This window comes from Loxodonta africana, chromosome 1 (genome assembly GCF_030014295.1).
Source record: "Loxodonta africana isolate mLoxAfr1 chromosome 1, mLoxAfr1.hap2, whole genome shotgun sequence".
NCBI lineage: Eukaryota > Metazoa > Chordata > Mammalia > Proboscidea > Elephantidae > Loxodonta > Loxodonta africana.
In genome coordinates this window covers 201,591,056-201,611,512 of record NC_087342.1, presented here as the reverse complement: position 1 = coordinate 201,611,512, position 20,457 = coordinate 201,591,056, and the positions used below count along the sequence as shown (strand labels likewise).

At 40.6% G+C, this 20,457-nt stretch overlaps 1 protein-coding gene across 1 annotated transcript in view; it reads left to right on the top strand.

Annotated features, from left to right (window-relative positions):
* Positions 1–1,348: 1,348 nt before the first annotated feature.
* Positions 1,349–20,457, top strand: part of SLC2A12 (solute carrier family 2 member 12) — a 78,826-nt gene continuing 59,717 nt past the window's right edge. The window contains 1 exon segment of the mRNA XM_010591111.3: positions 1,349–1,639. Within this exon segment, the coding sequence (XP_010589413.2) occupies positions 1,513–1,639 (127 nt within the window). The 5' untranslated portion in view covers positions 1,349–1,512.

The window sequence follows — 20,457 nt, the reverse complement described above, 5'->3', positions numbered from 1 at the left end:
CTTTCGGTTAGCAGCCGAATGTTTAACCGCTGTGCCAGTAGGGCTCCTTCAGGTTACTTAGGCAAGTTACTCAGCCTCAAATGAATCATTGGCACATAATAAAACCCCCAAACCAAACCCACTGCTGTTGAGTCAATTCCCACTCATAGCAACCTCATAGGGTTTCCAAGGCTGTAAATCTCTTTGGAAACAGACTGCCACATCTTTCTCCCTCAGAGCTTCTGGTGGTTTCAAACTGCCAACCTTTCAGTTAGCAGTTGATCGCTTTAGCCACTGCACCACCAGGGCTCCTCTTCACAACTTACGGAGCACATTATAAGTGCTCCATAAATTTTAGTTTTTACTCCTAATAATTTTCTAAGATGAGTACCTTTGTTCCATAAGGTTTTTCAATACATATGATTTGCTAAGTTTGTAACTGAGAGAGAAATGTCCTAATTGTGTAAGGTCTTTTATTAAAATGTATTCACAAATTCATAAATAAATAAATAATCCTCCTCCTCATGACATGCCTTGATTTTGTTTCTGATTATATGGCTACCACTCCACACATGCTGTCCAGCCTGACTCATAGCAACCCTATAAGACAGATTAGAACTGCCCCATAGGATTTCCAAGTGGCTGGTAGATTCAAACTGCAGGCCTTTTGGTTAGTAGCCAAGCTCTTAACCACTGCACCACAAGGGCTCCCCATACCCCACAGTGGGTCATTTAACCTGGCCAACCCAGACAAACAACGCACAATCTGACGGAAGATTCAGGATTGGCTCCTCTCTTGAAGACAATTATGCATAAATCAATGGGATTACTTTGCCATCATCCCAGAATACAAAAAGTCTAAAGGATCTGTGCATTCTGAGTTTGTATATTCTTGGTCTTGGGCCTTGACTTTTCTAGTCCGCCTTGGAGAGAGAGGGTGTATAAGTTATTTACCTAGAGTCAAATCAGGTTGAAACAAAGATATTTTATGCTTTGTTTAAGCTGGTAAATGTCAAGATTCTTGGAATAACCGTTTTGCTGAGAAATTGACACACTTTTCCTTCTGGCATGTCTTTTATAAATTGTTCCTCTTTCAGCAAGATTAACTGATACCATCGGTAAGTATTTGGGCCCTCCCTCTCAGCTTGCATTGAATTCTGCCTGTTTTTCTCTGCCTCTTTTCAAAGGTGCAGGCCTACAAGAGCTGCCCCTAGCTACTGGCCAAATGCTGTGTCTGAGTTCTTTTTCCCAAGTCTTTTAACCCCTCGTTTCCAGCTCTGTATCTAAAGGCAAAAACAACCCTTCAGAGACATGGCCCTCCCACTGCCTGTGATAGGCTGCTTGGAATAGCAACAGCCTCTGTCACCGAAAAGGGCAAAGCCTTCTGAAATAGAAACAAAGTTGGTCACAAATCACATTGCCCGCCCGACTTTTTTTTTTTTTTTTTTTCTCCACTTTTCTTTAACATGCTACCATGGAGAACGTGACTACTGTCAGTGGGGCAAGTCGGAGTGGACTGGTGCCGAGGGGACCATGGCCCTGGTACCTGTTGAAAACACCGAGGGCCCCAGTTTGCTGAACCAGAATGGCAGAGCCACGGAGACTGATGGCAGCAGCGGGGCCGGCAGCGGCGGGCATCCTCCCCCGGCTGCGGCGAGAGGTAAAGTGAGAGTGCGGGGCTCGGGGACGACTAGAGGCGCAAGCGGCACTCTCCGCTCGAGTCTCACGTGTGTGCGCGCGCGTGCGAGTGTGCGTGTGCGTGTGCGTGTGCGTGTGTGTGTGTGTGTTAGAGACGTGGAGGAAGGGGGATTGGACCTGGTGGGACGGGGAGTGAAAAAGAGCTGAATGTAGTAGCTATGATTGATAAAGCCTTGTTTTGACCTTATGTCTTAAGAAACTGTGAGTTACACACCCACTACTGGTACGACAGGTCCTCTCGATTGTGTTTACATAATATAGTGTATTCATCTTTTTTCCTTTTGGAAAGGTTGGCCGGCAAGATTGTCCTGTGTGCAAACACACACACACAGATTTTCGTGTACTGGCACACAGTAACAAGTAGACATTATAACCACCATTTTTTAAATCAGAAATTTACAGAAGCTACATAAAATTATTAGTTATGTAATCATTCTTTAGAGGGTAATCAATGATCACAACTTTCTTTTTAAACTCCTAGCATCTGTTTGAGATGGGTCTGAGCTCATTCAGAGCCTGGAATCTCTGCTTCACTTCCTCCTGCTTTTTCCTTAACGCTGGCCTTTTGAACTGAGGTTTGTTTGATACTTTTTCCTTGCAGAAGTGAAATCGGGGAAAGTTTTAATTCTTTTCAGTTATCTTTGCTAAAGCAAATGCTTTTCTTCAATTCCACATTTACAGTTCCCACAAACACACTGCGTGCTTTTGGCTGCCTCTTCCAACGCATTTCATTTGTTCTCAAAGGAATAAAAGCTAATTTTAATATTAAATGAAATCAACTACACATAATTCTGTCTTTCCTACTTCCAGCCCTTCTCCATCTAATCATATAATACATTCCCAAGCTACATATTGGAATTTCATGAATAACTTAAATATTACAAAAGGCATTTACCTTTCACCTTGGAGTAGATATACATACTTACGTTTGCATTGTGGGTTTGTTGGATGTTGGAAACGGATCCATGACCCGTCACACAGAGGCATGAAGCAGCTCCTACTTAGGAGTTGAGAAGCCGTCGGTCATTTTTCTGTGTCCTGCTCCTTGCTCTGTCTTCTCCTGCTTTCCCACTTCTAGTCAAGAATGAATATTTGCGGTCATCTTTCAATATGGCCTAGCCCTCTCCTAAGCAAGGGTGTCCTTTTCTCCCAGTGTGTTTACTTGCTCTCTGGCTCGTAAGTTCCCTACCAGCAGGCAAGGGAACATGTATTTTGGAATAAAGGGAAAGAGTTGCAAAGTTCTTTTCTCTGAATTCCTGAGAGACTGAGCTGCAATGTCGAGTGCAGAGTAAGCTGAGGTGGTAATGTCAACCAAAGGGTTAACTAAGTCGGGTTAGTTATGTCACAAAGAAGGTGCAAGGAAACTTTGTCCAGGAGTGGCCTTTGTGGTAACAATTAAAAATTGACTATTTAATTCTGATATGATTTTAAAAGCACAGAATACTCTTAATAGCTTATATTATACAAGTTCACAGTTATCCTAAAGAAAGCGAACATATAATTTATGTTTCCAAAAGTTGAATAAAAAAAAAATACATGCACAAAATTCAACTTAAAGGGTGATTGTTTATGTTCATACAGAGCAATAATAGATGAATAAACACCATAACTAATCCTTCAAATTTAATTTTAAATGAATTTTTATTCTGTAGAAGAGGAAGTCTGAATGTTTCCTTAAAATCTCAAATAACTATAGCTTTGATTTGTGCTATATAGAGTTTATATTTAAATGAATGCAAACTTTTATTATTTCTTTAGTAAATTTTACAAAATTGTCTTAAGCATTCTTTGGTACAAGGGCAATTTTGTGTGTGTGTGTGTATATATATATTTATATATATGTGCTGCTCCTTAGAAACCTTATGGGGCAGTCCTACTCTGTCCTTTAGGGTCACTATGAGTCGGAATTGACTTGACAGCAGGCGGGTTGTTTGTTTGTTTTTCTGGTTATATATACATATATATATATATATAACTATATACACACACATACCCAAATAACGCATGCCTTCTACATTTGTTTGCCAACTGCTCCCTCCCTCCATGAGGTATTTTCATAAACACTGCTATGCCAATGTTTTTTTACATGTTGCTGTAAAAAAAAAAATTAGCATAGTGCGCTTACTAAAACATCTCATGGGGGGAGTGATTGGCAAACAAATGTAGAAGGCGCATGTTATTTGTGTAAAAATATGGCATATCGAATATATGTGTATATATATAAAAAAAAATAGGATATATATATAATGGATATATAACAACAACAAAAAAACCCATTGCTGCCGAGTTGATTTCAACTCATAGCGACCTTATAGGACAGAGTAGAACTGCCCCATAGGGTTTCCAAGGAGCGGCTGGTGGATTCGAACTGCTGACCTTTTGGTTAGCAGCCATAGCTCTTAATTACTGTGCCACCAGGGCTCCAATGGATAGATAGATAGATAGACAGACAGACAGGTAGATAGATAGATATAAAATGGCTATATGGCTTCAACAAGTTATTTAGCCTCTCATTAATAGTAGGATTATATTTTAGTCTGCTTTACTAAAATGTTGAGGTTTAATGAAAAAAAATTTGTCAAATACTCCTTTCAACTTCTTTATATTTAAAACTTCTATAATTTCTTACATCTTTGAAACTCACGACATTTAAAATATGATTAATAATTTTTATAATATCCCTGCATTTGAAAGTAGCAAATGAATTGTTCCGACTCATAGCGACCCTATGTACAACAGAACGAAACACTCCCCAGCTCTGCGCCATCCTCGCAATCATTGCTATATTTGAGCCCATTGTTGCAGCCACTGTGTCAATCCATCTCGTTGAGGGTCTTCCTCTTTTTCACTGACCCTCTACTTTACCAAGCATGATGTCCTTCTCCAGGAACTGGTCCCTCCTGATAACATGCCCAAAGTACATGAGATGAAGTCTCACCATCCTCACCTATGAGGAGCATTTTGGTTGTACTTCCTCTAAGACAGATTTGTTGGTTCCTCTGACAGTCCGTGGTATATTCAATATTCTTCGCCAACACCTTAATTCAAAGGCATCAATTCTTCTCTGGGCTTCCTTATTTGTTGTCCAGCTTTTAGCGTGTGCATGAGGCGAAGCAAATGAATACCCTAAGGCAATATCCTAGATGTAAAAAGTAAAGCATGAAAAGGAGTGAATGATGCAACCCAGGACAAGGTAATTAAATCATTTAGGATACTGAAAAATAAAACAAAACAGAAAAAAATCTTAAGCTCTGCCATTGAATCTCCCTTAATGCTACTGGGCACAATGAAAAATTTTGGCAGGTCTTCCTTGGCCACCCCTCTTAAACTGAAAAGAATGCTTTGTTCTAATGACTAGAAGCTAATGAAATTAAACCCTTCCATTACCAGTTTTTAATTTATTTTTCTTAATATTTTGATGGCATCTGTTTTCAGTATTAGAATGCATGCTTACTAATTCAGTGTGTTTAAAATTTTGGTTGGTAATACAGATTTTGGGTTTTTTTTTTTAATACGAATTTTAAGAAATATGATCTGGTAATACAAGCCACTAATAAAGCGAGTGGCACTCTGGTGCCACCAATCTGTGGAATGACAATATACCAATAAAAACTAAATAGAGAATTTATTGTGAGTGCCTTTCCCGTAGGTTATATGACACAGAAAAACCAAAACAAACACATCAGAGCTTCCTATCGCGCAAGAAAGCTATAATTATGCTTACTAGCCTTATCTCACAGAAATAAAGGAAATAAAGGGAAAAACGGACAAAAGCTCACAGAACTGACACATCCAGGAAGCATCACTTAGTAGAATTCTCAACCTACACAACAATGAGGCCCTGGTCTCTGAGCTTCGTGTATTTCAAAAGGGAGCCACCTTGACACTAAGTGTATTATGTGCTGCCCAGGAGGTCCAGAGGCATAAAAAGTGGCTACTTGGATCCACAATCAATGCCCATGAAAGCAGTCAAGAAATCAAATGATGTATTGCCATGGGCCAATCTGCTGCAAAAGAGCTCTTGAAATTATTAAAAAGCAAAAATGTCACTTTGAGGCCTAAGGTGTGCCTGACCAAAATCATGGTATTTTCAGCTGCCTCATGTGCATGTGAAAGCTGTGCGATGAATAAGGAAGGACAAAGAAGAATTAAGGCCTTTGAATTACGGTGTTGGCGAAGAATATTGAATGTATCATGGACTGCCAAAAGAACAAACAAATTTGTCTTGGAAGAGGTACAGATAGAATGCTCCTTAGAAGCAAGAATGGTGAGGCTTCGCCTTACGTACTTTGGACATGTTATCAGGAGAGACCAGTCCCTAGAGAAAAACATCATGCTTGGTAAGGTAGAGGATCAGTGAAAGAGAGGAAAAGACCCTCAACAAGATGGGTTGACACAGCAGCTGTAACAATGGGCTCAACATAGCAAGGATTGTGAGGATAGTGCAGGGCCAGGCAGTGGCTGTACATAGGGTCTCTATGAGTCAGAACTGACTTGACAGTACCTAACAACAAGAACATACTGTTAAACCAATAGTAACTAAAGAGTTAAACTCTTTTTCAAGAATCTATGACTCAGAATGGGTACATTTTCAATAAAATTTTAAATTGTCACGGACATTATAATTGGCCTTGTCAGGTAGGCCTGAGCTCAATTTGAAATGCTGGTGCCCAGAGCTGACAACAGATACAGGTGAGGTGAGAAAACATAGACTTCTGGAGCATTCCACTCAAGGGGAGCATGAGGCCAGATGGGTGGTTGCCTAAGTTCATGCAGCAACTGGTTTAGAATGGACCTCTGGCCTAGGAGGCCCACTACCCACTCCTTCATCTTCAGGACCTGGATCTCCCAGGCTTTTCTTACTTCATGATGTAAAGAATTGGCTAGGCAGAGGGTTTTTCCAGCACTGCTTTTCCTCTCTGTTCTGCCCACAAGTCCAAAATCAAGAACAATACTTATTGTATGAGTGTAGGTTCTGAGCACTGCAGACCCAGTTGCCAAACAAATGTACTGGAACCCACAACGTTGAGAACTGGACTCACTGACCCAGTAAAGGCTTGCACTACGTCACCTCTGAAATAAACAAAAACCCAGTTAGTTGCCCTTGCGTCAACTCTGATTCACGGCAACTCTGTGTGTCTCAGAGTAGAATTATGCTCCATAGAGTTTTCAATGGCCGAGTTTTTGGACCTAGATTGACAGACCTTTCTTCCAAGGTGCTTCAGGGTGGTTGAATCTTCAACTTTTTGGTTAGTAGTCAAAAGCACTTAACTGTGCAGGGACTCCTACTTCCTCTCTGAAGACTCGTCTACATCCAAGATGCCATGGTCCTGGGATTTAAGAAGTACGCACTTGCGCTAATCAGATCAATACCCTAAAATAATTGTTCTCAAACACTTTTAAAGCTGCGAACTCCCTTTCACAGACGGTAGCTGAGTAGATGGTTAGTATGTAAGACAGGTAACTGTGATGCTGCTCTAATTGAAAGAGGAGAGATGGAGAGAAGAGGGGGCTTCAGCCTGGCTCCCTCCCTCCCATTTGTTGTAGCCCTGAGTGGGTTCCATGGAACAGGATGGCATTTAGCAAACCACAGGTCCTGTCACTACTCTCTCAACCAGGCCATGATTCTGAGATCAGTGGCATATTTACTGTGCCCCTACTGAATCTTGGGCTCCAGGTTTAGCCTAAAACACAACCTCTGGAATCCAGTTAGGTTTGGCTTTCTTGGGGTTGCTCAGACAGCCTAAGTGAAGTCTACATGTAGGAGAGAGTGAGAAGACTTTTGGGAACAAACTCACCTCTGGGGAAGAGAAAGTCTGGCTGACAAGTTGACTGGATAATTTTGGTTGTGAGAGGAGGGATTCTAACTATAGGCTACCCTACTCGGGTAAACCCAGGCCTGGCTCCAGAACCTCTCAGAGTTTATAAGATGCTGAACCATTTCCATTTTTCCAGGCTTTCTGTATGTTAAAAAGTAAAGAAATGCCAAAATCTATGCCAAAAAAATATTGCTTTTAAAAATACGTGTATTTAAAAAAATTAATGGCTGATACTAACAACAAAAAAATGTACATAATATGATATTCCCAAGGAAATGATAGAATTTATAGACATGTTAATTTTTGAGGGCCTGTAGGCTGTTGATAGGTGCTGTGGTGGCACAGTGGTTAAAGTGCTTGGCTGCTAACCGAAAGGTCGGTGGTTTGAACATACCAGCCGCTCTGAGAGAGAAAGATGTGGCAGTGGGCGTCCGTAAAGATTACAGCCTTGGAAATGCTATGGGGCAGTTCTACTCCATCCTACAGGGTCAATGTGAGTCCAGTATAAGCGGTTGTGTCTGGTAATGAGACTGAGTTTAAAGGTTAACATCTCCTCTTTCGGTCCATTCAGCGTATCTCTGTGACTGTATATGTAACCTCATTTGGAAATCACATCAAAAGTTTTAATTTGAGGCTTTTCATGACTGTGAGGTCTGGGCAAATGACCCCTCTGGGGTCTCCACAGGAGAGAGAAGGCTCTAAATAAACACAATGGGAGCTGTTTCACTGCAAACTCTAGGTGGTGTTTGGCTCACATAGCAGTCCTCTCATTTCTCTGTGAGGACACCACATCCAGAGGGGACAGAGAGGTGTTCTTCACTTGCCAGCACCTTCCAGCCACCACACTGCAGGAGATGTGCATTGGTAGGGGCCTGCCAGGGCAGTGCCTGGCAGACATGGATACAGCCAACCCAAGGAGCAGCCACAGTAGTGGGGGCTACCTAGCAGGGCTGACAGTAGCTGGCACACACCAGCGTGCCTGAATAGGTTTTTACAGCCAATGTTTATTCTGATTAGTTGGTGCCCTTGTCCTGATTGTTAAATATTTTTAATATCATGCTTCTCCCTTTCAGATCTAGGGAAGAGCTAAGCAGCTATTATCCCAGGCACATGGCTGGTGGTAGCTGATCAACTGAACCTGAGCCCACAAGAGAAATCCCTTGTGCACTCTCTAGGGGGTAGTTTTCTGTGGTCTGGGTCTTACACTAGAATCCCAGGGTGGACCAATGGTTAATGCACTTGGAGTGTTGGAAGAAAGGACTGGTGATCTACTTCCAAAAAAGCAGCCACTGGAAACCCTATGGAGCACAGTTCTACTCTAACACGCATGGATTCGTCAAGACTTGGAATCAACTCCATGGCAGCTGGTTTGGGTTTTTTGGAGGGGGTCATACCCTAGCTGGTGGAAACAAGAAGTCACAACACAATGCCTCCACCATACAGCAGCCCAAGGAAGCTCAAATTTCCATGTGCACATAAAAGATGAATCAGTCAGTTTTAAACGGTAATTTTTAGTTGGTGTGAGTATGTGGGATTTTATTTTTCATTCACTGGTTCTTGAATCATGGCTTCATAGATACCAGTTTCTAATTAGGAGAAACCCAAGTACTATTTAGGTTCATAATTAAAAAAAAAATTCTGAGAGCTCCAAACCTCCCCTTCCGCTTCCTCACCATTAGTGCACAGTTATCTTTGGCTTCTAAGAGTTGAAGCTGCTATTTACTCAGTGAGGTGAGCAAGCACTGGTTTTATAAGATTTTTAAATAGAGTGGAGTCAGAGCTCGCTAGTTCAATTTTTTTCTCAGGAACAGTCTTCTCCAGAAGGATCTTATTGGACAAAATGACACAATAAAAGCCGTTTGCAGAACACCAAGTTATGGGGTGAGAAAGGAGAAAAGTTGCAATCACCTTCCCAAGGGGCTCTTTGGCCAAACACCAAATGAGTTCAAATTCTCATCCTATCTTCCCTCAAAAAGTACTCCATCTCAGTTAAAGGTACAGGGTCTGAAATCCCCCCAAATACTCCCCAGTTGAAATATCCAGTCAAATATATTACCTTCATAACTCAAAAACTCAGTGCCTTTGAGTCGATTCCAACTCGTAGTGACCCTACAATACTAAGTGCATATAGATTTTTTTTGTTGCCTTATTTTATTTTGTTTTGCTCATTGACATCCTTTTTTCCTATGTCATAGCACATGCATTTATGTATTTGCTAAATGGCTGTGCCTCAACAACGTACCAATTTTTCTGTTCAATTTAGGTAGGAGTAATAAAACTAAATAATTTACATCATTCTAATTTTAGGAGTTTTCATGATTTTTGAACAATGACTCATTTTATACTGTTCTGCCAAAATATCAGGGAGAAAAATGTAGTAATTTGTTTGACTTACAGGAGTATTTCTTTTTCCTTAAGTAAATGAAATGTAATTTAACTTTAAACTTAAATTTTACTGCTCTTGGATTCAATGGTTTCTCAGAAGCTCTCATGATTCAAGTCTGCCCAGCATCCCTGGACTCTGGGCTGTTGTTATTGGGTGCCTTCAAGTTGATTCCAACTCATGGCAACCCAGTGTGACAGAGTAGCACTGCCCTGAGAGTTTTCTAGGCTGTAATCTTTATGGGAGCAGATCACCAGATCTTTTTCCACTAGAGCCACTGTGTAACCTTTGGCTTAGCAGTCAAGCACTTGACCATCGGTGCCACCAGGGCTCCTCTACGTCCATATTATTTTATCCATAATGTCCTGCCCCTGCCTGCACGTGTCTCTTCACTTTATGTCTGGTCAGAGTTAGGAGCTCTGTACAATGCTAATTTAGAAGCCTGCCTGAAATGGGGTCTCAGCTTCAGATGGACAAGGCTTTTTAAGAACAGAAAAAAGAAAGTAATTAGAATCAAATTATACAGTGAGAGAGCTTCACCAAACTAATCCAGTGTTTCATTTCCATCGGGAAACTAAACGGTAGAAACCCCAAGGCAAAATCACAGTAAAAATTTTTCATGATGCAAGCCCATTTAAGTAAGTACTGTCAATTTTGAAAACAAAGGAATTTGGGAATTCATGAAAAGGCACAATTTTTATGGGGAAACAGAATACCATTTTATTATTTCCTTTGTTATTAGTAAACTCTGTGGGGCAGTTCTACTCTGTCCTATACGGTCGCTAGGAGTTGGAATTGACTCCACAGCAACTGGTTTCTTTTTTGTTTTGTTTTGTTATTAGTAGGAGAGACTGTTTCAAAGCTTCACCTCAGATTTCTAGAGATTTTACCTCATAGATTCAGGTTAAACAAACCATTGTTGAATGATTACTGTGGGCCAAGGGCTTCTATCACTATTATGCCTTCTTATCGTTAAAGTAGCCCAATGAGGTAATATTATTCCCAGTTCACAGATAAGGAAACTGAGGCTAAGAAATTAACAGCTAACATTTATCAAGCCCTTTACTCCATCTGATTTTTTATCTCAATATAATTTTTTTTAAATGAACTCTTAAGAAAGAGTTATAGGACAACATCGGATGATAAGAGTAAACAGAGATGAAGATGGAGCTTGCTGAGAAATGACACAAATAGACCTATCTTGGACATGTATGGAGTGTGAAGAGACTAAAACTGCAAGAGCAGAAATACTGTCTGAAATCTGTGTTGTGAAGGATAAATACAAGAAGCCCTTCTAGGATGCAGATAAAAGGACAAGAAGATAGAAATCAGAGAGGAAATGAATACATATGAATATATATTTAACTAGCATATGAGTAATTATTCCTAAGCAAGTAGAACAAAAAATAATATAAAAAATACTAGAAGAAAACTTTTTCTGAGTAGAAAAAGGACTTAGCTAGGAGTAGAAAAATTTAGAAGAAACAAGCACCCAAACTTATCCTGGTGAAATTTTTGAATTGCAGGCAAGAAGAAAGGAAAGAAAAAAAGAAAAGAATGAAAGTTATACATGCAACTGGGCAGAACAATGATAGTGAACAACAGGGATAAAGCAAAACCCTGCGAAGTATTAATATGCAGATTCAAACTATTTCCTCCTCTATGCTATCCAGTCAATAGAATTTGAAGAACATTAGTTTCAGGAAAGTATCATCTATGGAAGTACAGTCCTGTGCCATATAAAGCCCATTTGGGTAAAATCTGACCACGTGTACATCCATGATTCCATTAAGTTTGCAATAGAGTCCAGAAATCCTGATCTGAGTAATACAGTAAAAATACAGCAACAACAATAATACAGTAATAATAATAATAATGTTTTGATGCACATGGCAAAGTAGTGCCTGTTTGTTATTATGAACCATTGTATATACCTCGAATTTTTATTTATGGGGATTGGTTTGTAACTACTGATTGTACGAAAGTTGGACATTTGTAACTGGGGACTGCCTGTATATACTATGATGTTCACACAATGTCCAAACCACATAACGTCCTGTTTCACAGAGCATATCATGGACATTAAGCAACTTATAACTATACTTCTAAATCAGACCTAGAATTGGGAAAAGGAAAATAAAAAAATAAAAAATTACTTTTTTTTTCTTTTTTGTTTCCTAGAAAAGCTTAGTAAGAATACGGGTTGGGAGAGGACAGTTTTTCTATTAGTTTCAACTTCATTGTGCGATAAAGAGAGAGTTGGAGTGTAGGGGAGGCGTGGGAAAGGCCAGTGCCCCAATATTTACTACCACGGGGATCACCAACACATGGTCCAGCATCTTGGATCTCTGATAGCTGTTGGACAAGGGAAAGACAATGCCAAAATTCTCCACTAGACATGTCCTCTGGGAGTCAGTGGGAGACCATCTTTCTGGTTAAGCCTGGGTGACTCCTTCATGTGGCATCTAATAGCCTTTCCTGAGCTCTGACTTTGTGTCAGGCCCTGTGTAGGTCCCTGTGATAGAGACACTCCTGCTCTCAAAGGGCTCACAGTCTAAGGCAGGAGACAGACATAAATAAATATAGTCCAGGGTGCAGTAATAGAGGCCACCAAAGACCATGGACGCAGAGGCAAGAGAGAGAAGGGAGAGTCATGCTCATGGAAGAGAAGTTTGGAAAGATTTTGTAGAGAGAATTGAGGAGATATTTCAAAGATGAATAGCTTTCCCTAGCCTGTGAAGGACAGGAAGGACACTGTGGTGAAGGAAATTGCATAAACAAAGCACAGTCTGAGTGTATAGATTTTTCTGGAAACAGCGACGGCACAGACAGGCTGGAGAATAGGTGTCTGGAGAGTGCTGTGGAACTAACTGGTCACTAACATTGCATAACTGTGCACTAACAAACCCATGCATAGGGCTGATGCTTAATAAAATATTAATATACACTTGACAATGAAACATTTTATAGTCTCTGCAATGCCACTAATACTAACTAGGTAATAATAATGCTGGAAAGTTTTATAGAAATGCTGACAGCATTCTACTCAAATAGTAAGTATTAATGTGAATATAAAATTCTATATGCTGTTGTTTTTGTTGTTAGGTGCCGTCAAGTCAGTTCTGACTCATATCAACCCTACGTGCAACAGAATGAAACATTGCCCAGTCCTGTGCCATCCCAACAATCGTTGCTATATTTGAGATGGTTGTTGCAACTGTTATGTCAGTCCGTCTCGTTGAGAGTCTTCCTCTTTTTTGCTGACTCTCTACTTTACCAAGCATGATGTCCTTCTCCAGGGACTGGTCCTTCCTGATTAAAAAAAAAAAATGTGAGACGAAGTCTCTCCACTTTCGCTTCTAAGGAGCATTCTGATTGTACTTCTTCCAAGACAAATTTATTCATTCTTCTGGCAGTCCATGATATATTCAATAATCTTTGCTAACACCCTAATTCAAATGCATCAGTTCTTCTTTGGGCTTCCTTATTCATTGTCCAGCTTTCATGTGCATATGAGGTACTTGAAAATACCACAGCTTGGGTCAGGTACACCTTATTCCTCAAAATGACACCTTTGCTATTTAACTCTTGAAAGAGGTCTTTTGCAGCAGCTTTGCTCAATGAAATACATCGTTGGATTTCTTGACAGCTGCTTCCATGGGCGTTGACTGTGGATCCAGTGAAATTCTTGGCAATTTCAATATTTTCTCCATTTATCATGATGTTGCTTATTGATTCAGTTGTGACAATCTTTGTTTCTTTTATGTTGAAGTGTAATTCAAACTGAAGGCTGTAGTCTTTGTTCGTCATCAGTATGTGCTTCAAGTTCTCTTCACTTTTAGCAAGCAAGATTGTTCCATTTGCATATCACACACAGGTTGTTAATGAGTCTTCTTCCAATCCTGATGCCTCATTGGTCTTCATAGAGTCCAGCTTCTTGGATTATTTGCTCAGCATACAGATTGAAGAAGTATATGCAAACCATTACATAATATATGCTAACCATTACATAATACTGTGTATTAACCTAAGTCCCCTGATATAACCGTGGGAGGAGAGAACCAAGGACATGGTATTCTGGAGTGCTGTTTCCATCCTTCCTTGATTCATTCACTCATCAGACATTTATGGAGCATTTGCCTTATGCCAGGCAAATTCTAAACCTGAGAATACAGATGTGTGTAAAGCAGGGTCCTTGCCTTCGAGGAACATTCTGTCTAATATGGAAAGACAAATAGGTAAGGAGTGCCATAAACGTGATGACCATTTCACCAGTTGCTATCCAGTCAATTTTGACTCATAGTGACCCCACGTGTGTCAGAGTAGAATTGTGCTCCACAGTGTTGTCAATGGCAGCTTTTACAGAAGTAGATCTACAGGCCTTTCTTCTGAGGCATCACTGGGTAGACTTGAACCTCCAACCTTTTGGTTAGTAGCCAAGCACATTAACTATTTGCACCACCCGAAAAAACCCAAACCTGTTGCCAGTGAGTCGATTCCAGCTCATAGTGATCCTACAGGACAGAGTAGAACTGCCCTATATAGTTTCCAAGGAGCAGCTGGTGGATTCAAACTGCCAGCCTTTTGGCTAGCAGACGAGCTCTTAACCACTGCTCTGAAAACACGCATCCTGTGTACAGTTGAAGTGTAAGGGGCTGGGAGAGGGGTGGGGGCAGGAGAACATGGCAGGGCAGGGAGATGCTGGGGACAGAAGAGTGGTCTTCAGAGGGGAGATGGTACTTGAGATGACTCTTGAAAGATTAGTTGGAGTGAAAGCATTCATGGAGAGAGCAAAGAAGTGTCCGACCACAACAGCAAGACCATATTGGGGGAACTAAGTTTTTATTGAGCCAAACATGAAGTAGGGAGTCCTTTTAATTTGTGATGCATTCACAATTGATCAAGCTGTAAAATTACCTGATCCCCTGCCAAAAAAAACCTGAGTGTGCATTCTTTTTAGTATGTTGGAGGATTTTGTTGCCAAGTGCTTGTTGTGTGTCCGTTATGAACATTCATTGTAATAGGCATATGGGGAAGAAAGGAAAGAACAGAGCAGGCGGAAACTTAAATATTGTGAAAAAATGGAGCGTTTCACGTTCGGTGCCAGTTAGCCGTGGTTTTGTCTGGCTTACTGTGAGCGCCAGACAATGCAGCTATTGTTGTGGCAGCCAGCCCTGCAGTCTTGTGGCCCAGGCACGGGCCTGCCTGCCCGGGGTACCCTTTGGCTATGGGTCTCAGCACTCGTTGCATTAAATCCTCTTGATTGTGCTCACGTCTTCCCTGGGGAAAGTCTGTCTTCACTACTTGAATAAAGAACTGTTATTGCATCAAAAAGAAAGCTGGAAAGCTTCCTTTTACAGTTAGCTGCTGGCCTTCTAGCAAAGCAGCACACCACAGACGGTAGGCAGGACCAAACAGCGTCTCAGTACCAGTTGCAGGTGTCCTGATAGTTTCCACTTTTGTGATGTCCACAAAAGCTGAGAATTCCTGATGGCCCTTTTGGGGAGAAGAGGCCTATAAAGCAAGCCCCCCTCCCCCATGAAGGAGACCATGAACAATATTCCTGTCAAGCTTCATCACTAAGCATTCAGCGTTAAGGAGGCCTGGCGGAGCAGGTTGTTTGATATGAGGTCTGGGTGTTTTTTGAAAAGGTACAGATTATGAGTCCTCATTCTTACCCTTTCCTTAGCACTGGTTGCTTCTCCTCAACCCACCCAGCTGCCTCAAACTCTCATATTCACATTTAGCCAAACATAAACCACACCTCCTTGCCATCACTTCAAACCACACCCTATCTCTTTCCTCCTGTTTGTTTACCGCCAAATTTCTTGGAAGAGTTTTCTCTACATTCTGGCATCCATAGGATAACATCTTACTTATACGACCATACTTAACCAAAACGTAGACAGAAGGAAAAACCCAGTCTTCCTGTCTCTCCTCATTGTTTTTGTAAGGTAAAATAGTACCATGAAAATTTCTTGTGATATAAGTCTACCATCTTGGAAGCACGAGTGGCTAGCCTTACACACTGAATTAGAATTCACAACCCTGATTGGGCAGCCGGGGGATTTGTAGTGGAATTTTAGCAGTAGTAAGTGAGGTAAGTGAGGGAGCTAGTTTTGAGCAGTGCCCCTTAAAGCATGTGGTGGCAGAGATATACTCTGCAAGTAAAATTCAGACTACTAAAACCTTAGCTTAATTCTGTATCTACCTTCATGTTGGTAAGCCCTGGAAATAGGGTCATGGAATGTCCGAGTGCAAGTTTTTAAGCTTTTAAAGGCACATTGTCTGTGTATGTATGTACTGAGCCTCATTCCATCTGCCTCTTCTTCCAGCCCTCCCAAGTGTTCCATGTTGCAAAATCATTTATTTCTCCAATTGGAATATGAGAGACCATTTCACAATTGCAAAACACACATGCTAATTAACATATCAAGTTTAGATAAAATGAACAAAGACAAGTAGAGATGAGAAAAAATACAACATTCTTTATCCGATGGTGAGAATGTGACCTAATTCTCCTTAATGTAGAGGAATTTGTTGTTAAAGATGATATGATCATATGGGAAAAAATGGTATATGGAAACTGAGAACATGAATGAACCTATAAGACAGTACTTGGAAGTCATTTTACATTAAAAATAATAATAAAGCACTATAAAATAAATAATAAATAATAGATAATAGATTTATCACCAGAATGTTAAGTTTCTTGAGGGCAGAAACCATGTCTGTTTTGTTCACTGCTGTCTGTCCATCCATCTGTTTGTCTGTCCATCCATCCCTCCACCCATCCATCTGTCCATCTATGCATCTATCTCCAGTCCCTGGAAAAGTGCCTAGCATATAGTTGGTGCTAAAAATTTGTTTTCTGATTTTAAGTAAAAGAGAAAGAGAATAAATTGCCAATTTAATTTCAATGTAACGGTTTTTGTTTGTAACACTTAAAAGTAGATTATTTCATTTTTATTTGCTCCTCCATCTAAATATTTAATGCCTTTTTTACTGTATACTTTGAAGTCTTCCACTTCTCACTTCCCGGATTCCACCAAGATCTGAGAGATGCAAAATGCCTTAGGATTTGGAGTGGGAAGAGATTTAGATCACCTTTATTTAACTTGCTCATGGCACTACAGCTGACAACCATTTTTTAAACCCCCTCCCCCACAAAGACAGTGTCTCACCACCCATCAGTCAGTTTGTCGTACTGTGGTGGTTTGTGTATTGCTATGATGCTGGAAGCTTTGCTACGGATATTTCAAATATTAGCAGAGTCACCCATTGTGGACAAGCTTCAAAGGAACTGCCAGACCAAGACAGTTGTTGTTAGGTGCCATCAAGTTGGTTCCAACTCATAGCAGCCCTACGTACCACAGAACAAAACACTACCCAGGCCTTCACTATCCTAACAATTGTTATGCTTGAGCCCATTGTTGTAGCCACTGTGTCAGTCCATCTCATTGAGGGTCTTCGTCTTTCCTACTGACCCTCTACTTTACCAAGCATGATGGCCTTCTCCAGGGACTGATCCTTCCTGATAACATGTCCAAAGTGTGTAACACACAGTCTCGCCATCCTTGCTTCTAAGGAGCATTCCGTTTATACTTCTTCTAAGGCAGTTTTTTTCATTCTTTTGGTAGTCCATGGTATATTCAATATTCTTCGCCAACACCACAATTCAAAGGTGTCAATTCTTCTTCAGTCTTCCTTATTCATTATCCAGCTTTTGCATGCATATGATGCAGTTGAAAATCCCATGGCTTGGGTCAGGCACACCTTAGTCTTCAAGGTGACATCTTTGCTTTTCAACACTTTAAAGAGGTCCTTTATAGCAGATTTGCCCAATGCAAGGCATCATGTGATTTCTTGACTGCTGCTTCTATGGGTGTTGATTATGGATCCAAGTAAAATGAAATCCTTGACAACTTCAATCTTTTCTCCATTTATCATGATGTTGCTTATTGGTCCAGTTGTGAGGATATTTGTTTTCTTTATGTTGAGGTGTAATCTATACTGAAGGCTGTGGTCTTTGATCTTCACTAGTAAGTGCTTCAAGTCCTCTTCACTTTCAGCAAGTAAGGTTGTGTCATCTGCATAATGCAGGTTGTTAATGAGTCTTCCTCCCATTCTAATGCCCCATTCTTCTTTATGTAGTACAGCTTCTCAGATTATTTGCTCACCATACAGACTGAATAGGTATGATGAAAGGATAAAACCCTGATGCTCACCTTTCCTGACTTTAAACCACACAGTATCCCCTTGTTCTGTCTGAACAACTGCCTCTCGATCTATGTACAGATTCCTCACAAGCACAATAAAGTTTTCTGGAATTCCCATTCTAAGACAGACTAGGACCTCGCAATCTACTTCTGAAAATTAGCCAATGAAAACCGTATGGGTCATGGAAGAACACTGTCCAATATAGTACTGGATTATGGAGATGGCACAGTATTCGGCAATATTTTGTTCTGTTATACATAAGGTCTCTGTGAGTCAGAGCCGATGTAACAGAAACTAACAACAACAGCAACAAAAGACATGGTTTAATAGCCTAGCTAAGCATATCATAAATGTGTGCCCAAGCACATGCTTATAGGTCATTTTGCACATGTCTCTGCTCTGCTTCTTCTCTATCTCCTTTGCAGGCTCCTCCTCTTCTAAACTTTGGAATGCCGTAGGTCCCAGATCTAGTCTTACTGCTTCTTTTCCTCTGTCCTGTCTCCCTAAGTGATCACACCCATCCCCATGGTTTTAGATACCAAATACATACTGCTAACTTCCAGACACATATCTCCAGCCTTGACCTACCTCTTAAGCTCTGAATTTGTATATCCAATTCCCTATTTGACATTTTAATAAATCTAAAATGGAATTTTGATTTTCACTCCTCTCACTTCCACCCACAACCAATTCTATTCCCAACTTTCCCAATGTCAATAAATTGCACAGTTTAGTAAATAGTGTGGATACAGTATATTATGTATTGTACAATAACCCACCCAAGTGTTCAAGCCGTGGAACCATTTTAGGTTCTGTCTTAGGATTCTCTAGAGAAACATAACCAGCAAGATATAGTCCAAGTTACATTCTTTCTTGTCAAAACTGTGGCAATTAACTCCTCCCTGGTACTAATGTTGCCCCTCAAAGAACTGGTCTGCACACAGCAGCAATTATTATTATTTTTGTTGTTAGCTGCCATCGAGTTGATTCTGATCCATGGCAATCTAATATACAACAGAATGAAATGCTGCTCGGTTCTGCATCATCCTCAAAATTGCCAGCATATTCTAGTCCATCTTTGCACTATTGTACCAACCCTTCTCACCCTCACTGGCCCTCTTCCTCACCAAACATGATGTCCTCCTCTAGTGACTGATCCTTCCTGACTGTGTATCCAAAGAAAGCTAGTCTGTTGTAGTCTGGAAGCTCACTGCAACCTGTTCACCATGAGTGACCCTACTAGTATTTGAAATACCAGTAGCATAGCTTCCAGCATCACAGCAACACACCAGCCACCACAGTATGACAAACTGACAGATGTGTGGTGGACACAGCAGCAATGTTGTTTGTTAGTTGCCATCTAATCAGCTCCAACTCATGGTGACTTTATATATAACAAAATAAAGCATTGCTGGTCTTATACCATCTTATGTATAACAATAAAAGAGCAGTAATAGTAGCCTTAAAAAACAAGAAACCCATAGTGTTAATGTCTTCTATACTGTTCAATGGGTGTCAGCCCCCTTATAGGTGAGATAAAATAAAAATATGTTACCATGGCCTGTAAGGTCCTACATGATGTACCCCCTTCTTACCTATCCAGATTCATTTTATGCCCTCTCTCACCTACCTGTCCAGGTCTACTTTTTTGCACCCTCACCACACATTATGTTCTGGCCATCTGACAGTTCCTAAAACAAGAGCTTTTCTGTCCTAAGGCTTTGGAAATTACTGTTTCCCATGCCAGGAATGCTCTATGCCCTGCTACTTTTTGTTTTGTTTTGTAGATATTTTGACAAGTTACAAACATATCATGTAACAAACACCTATGTACCCACAACCAAAAATTTAGAACTTAACATTTTGCCATTTTCTTCATATTTTAACATCAAAATATAGAACAATGCAAAGTACAAGGTCCTTTTGTTCTTCTCCTCATGTTCTATTCTCTTTCCTCCTTCTTCAGAGTGAGAAATGAATGTTGTTGGTTCCCATCTTGTATCCATTCCTTCTTTCTAATGCATCGCTAATTTGGTTAAGATGCTCACAACTGCCCTCACTCGGCTAATATCCTCATGTTCTTCAGAGAAAGCCAATTTTTCCTCTCCTTGGTGGTGCGAAAGGTTAACACACTTGGCTGCTAACTAAAATGTTGGAGGTTCAAGTCTACCCAGAAGCACTTTGGAAGAAAAGCCTGGTCATCTGCGTCCAAATTAGCCACTGAAAACCCTATGGACCACAGTCCTACTCTGATATACATGGAGTCGTCATGAGTTAGAGTAGACTCAATGGCAACTAGTTTATATTGTGAAGATTATTATAGCACGTCTTGAGATTCCTAGCCTCTCTATCCTACCC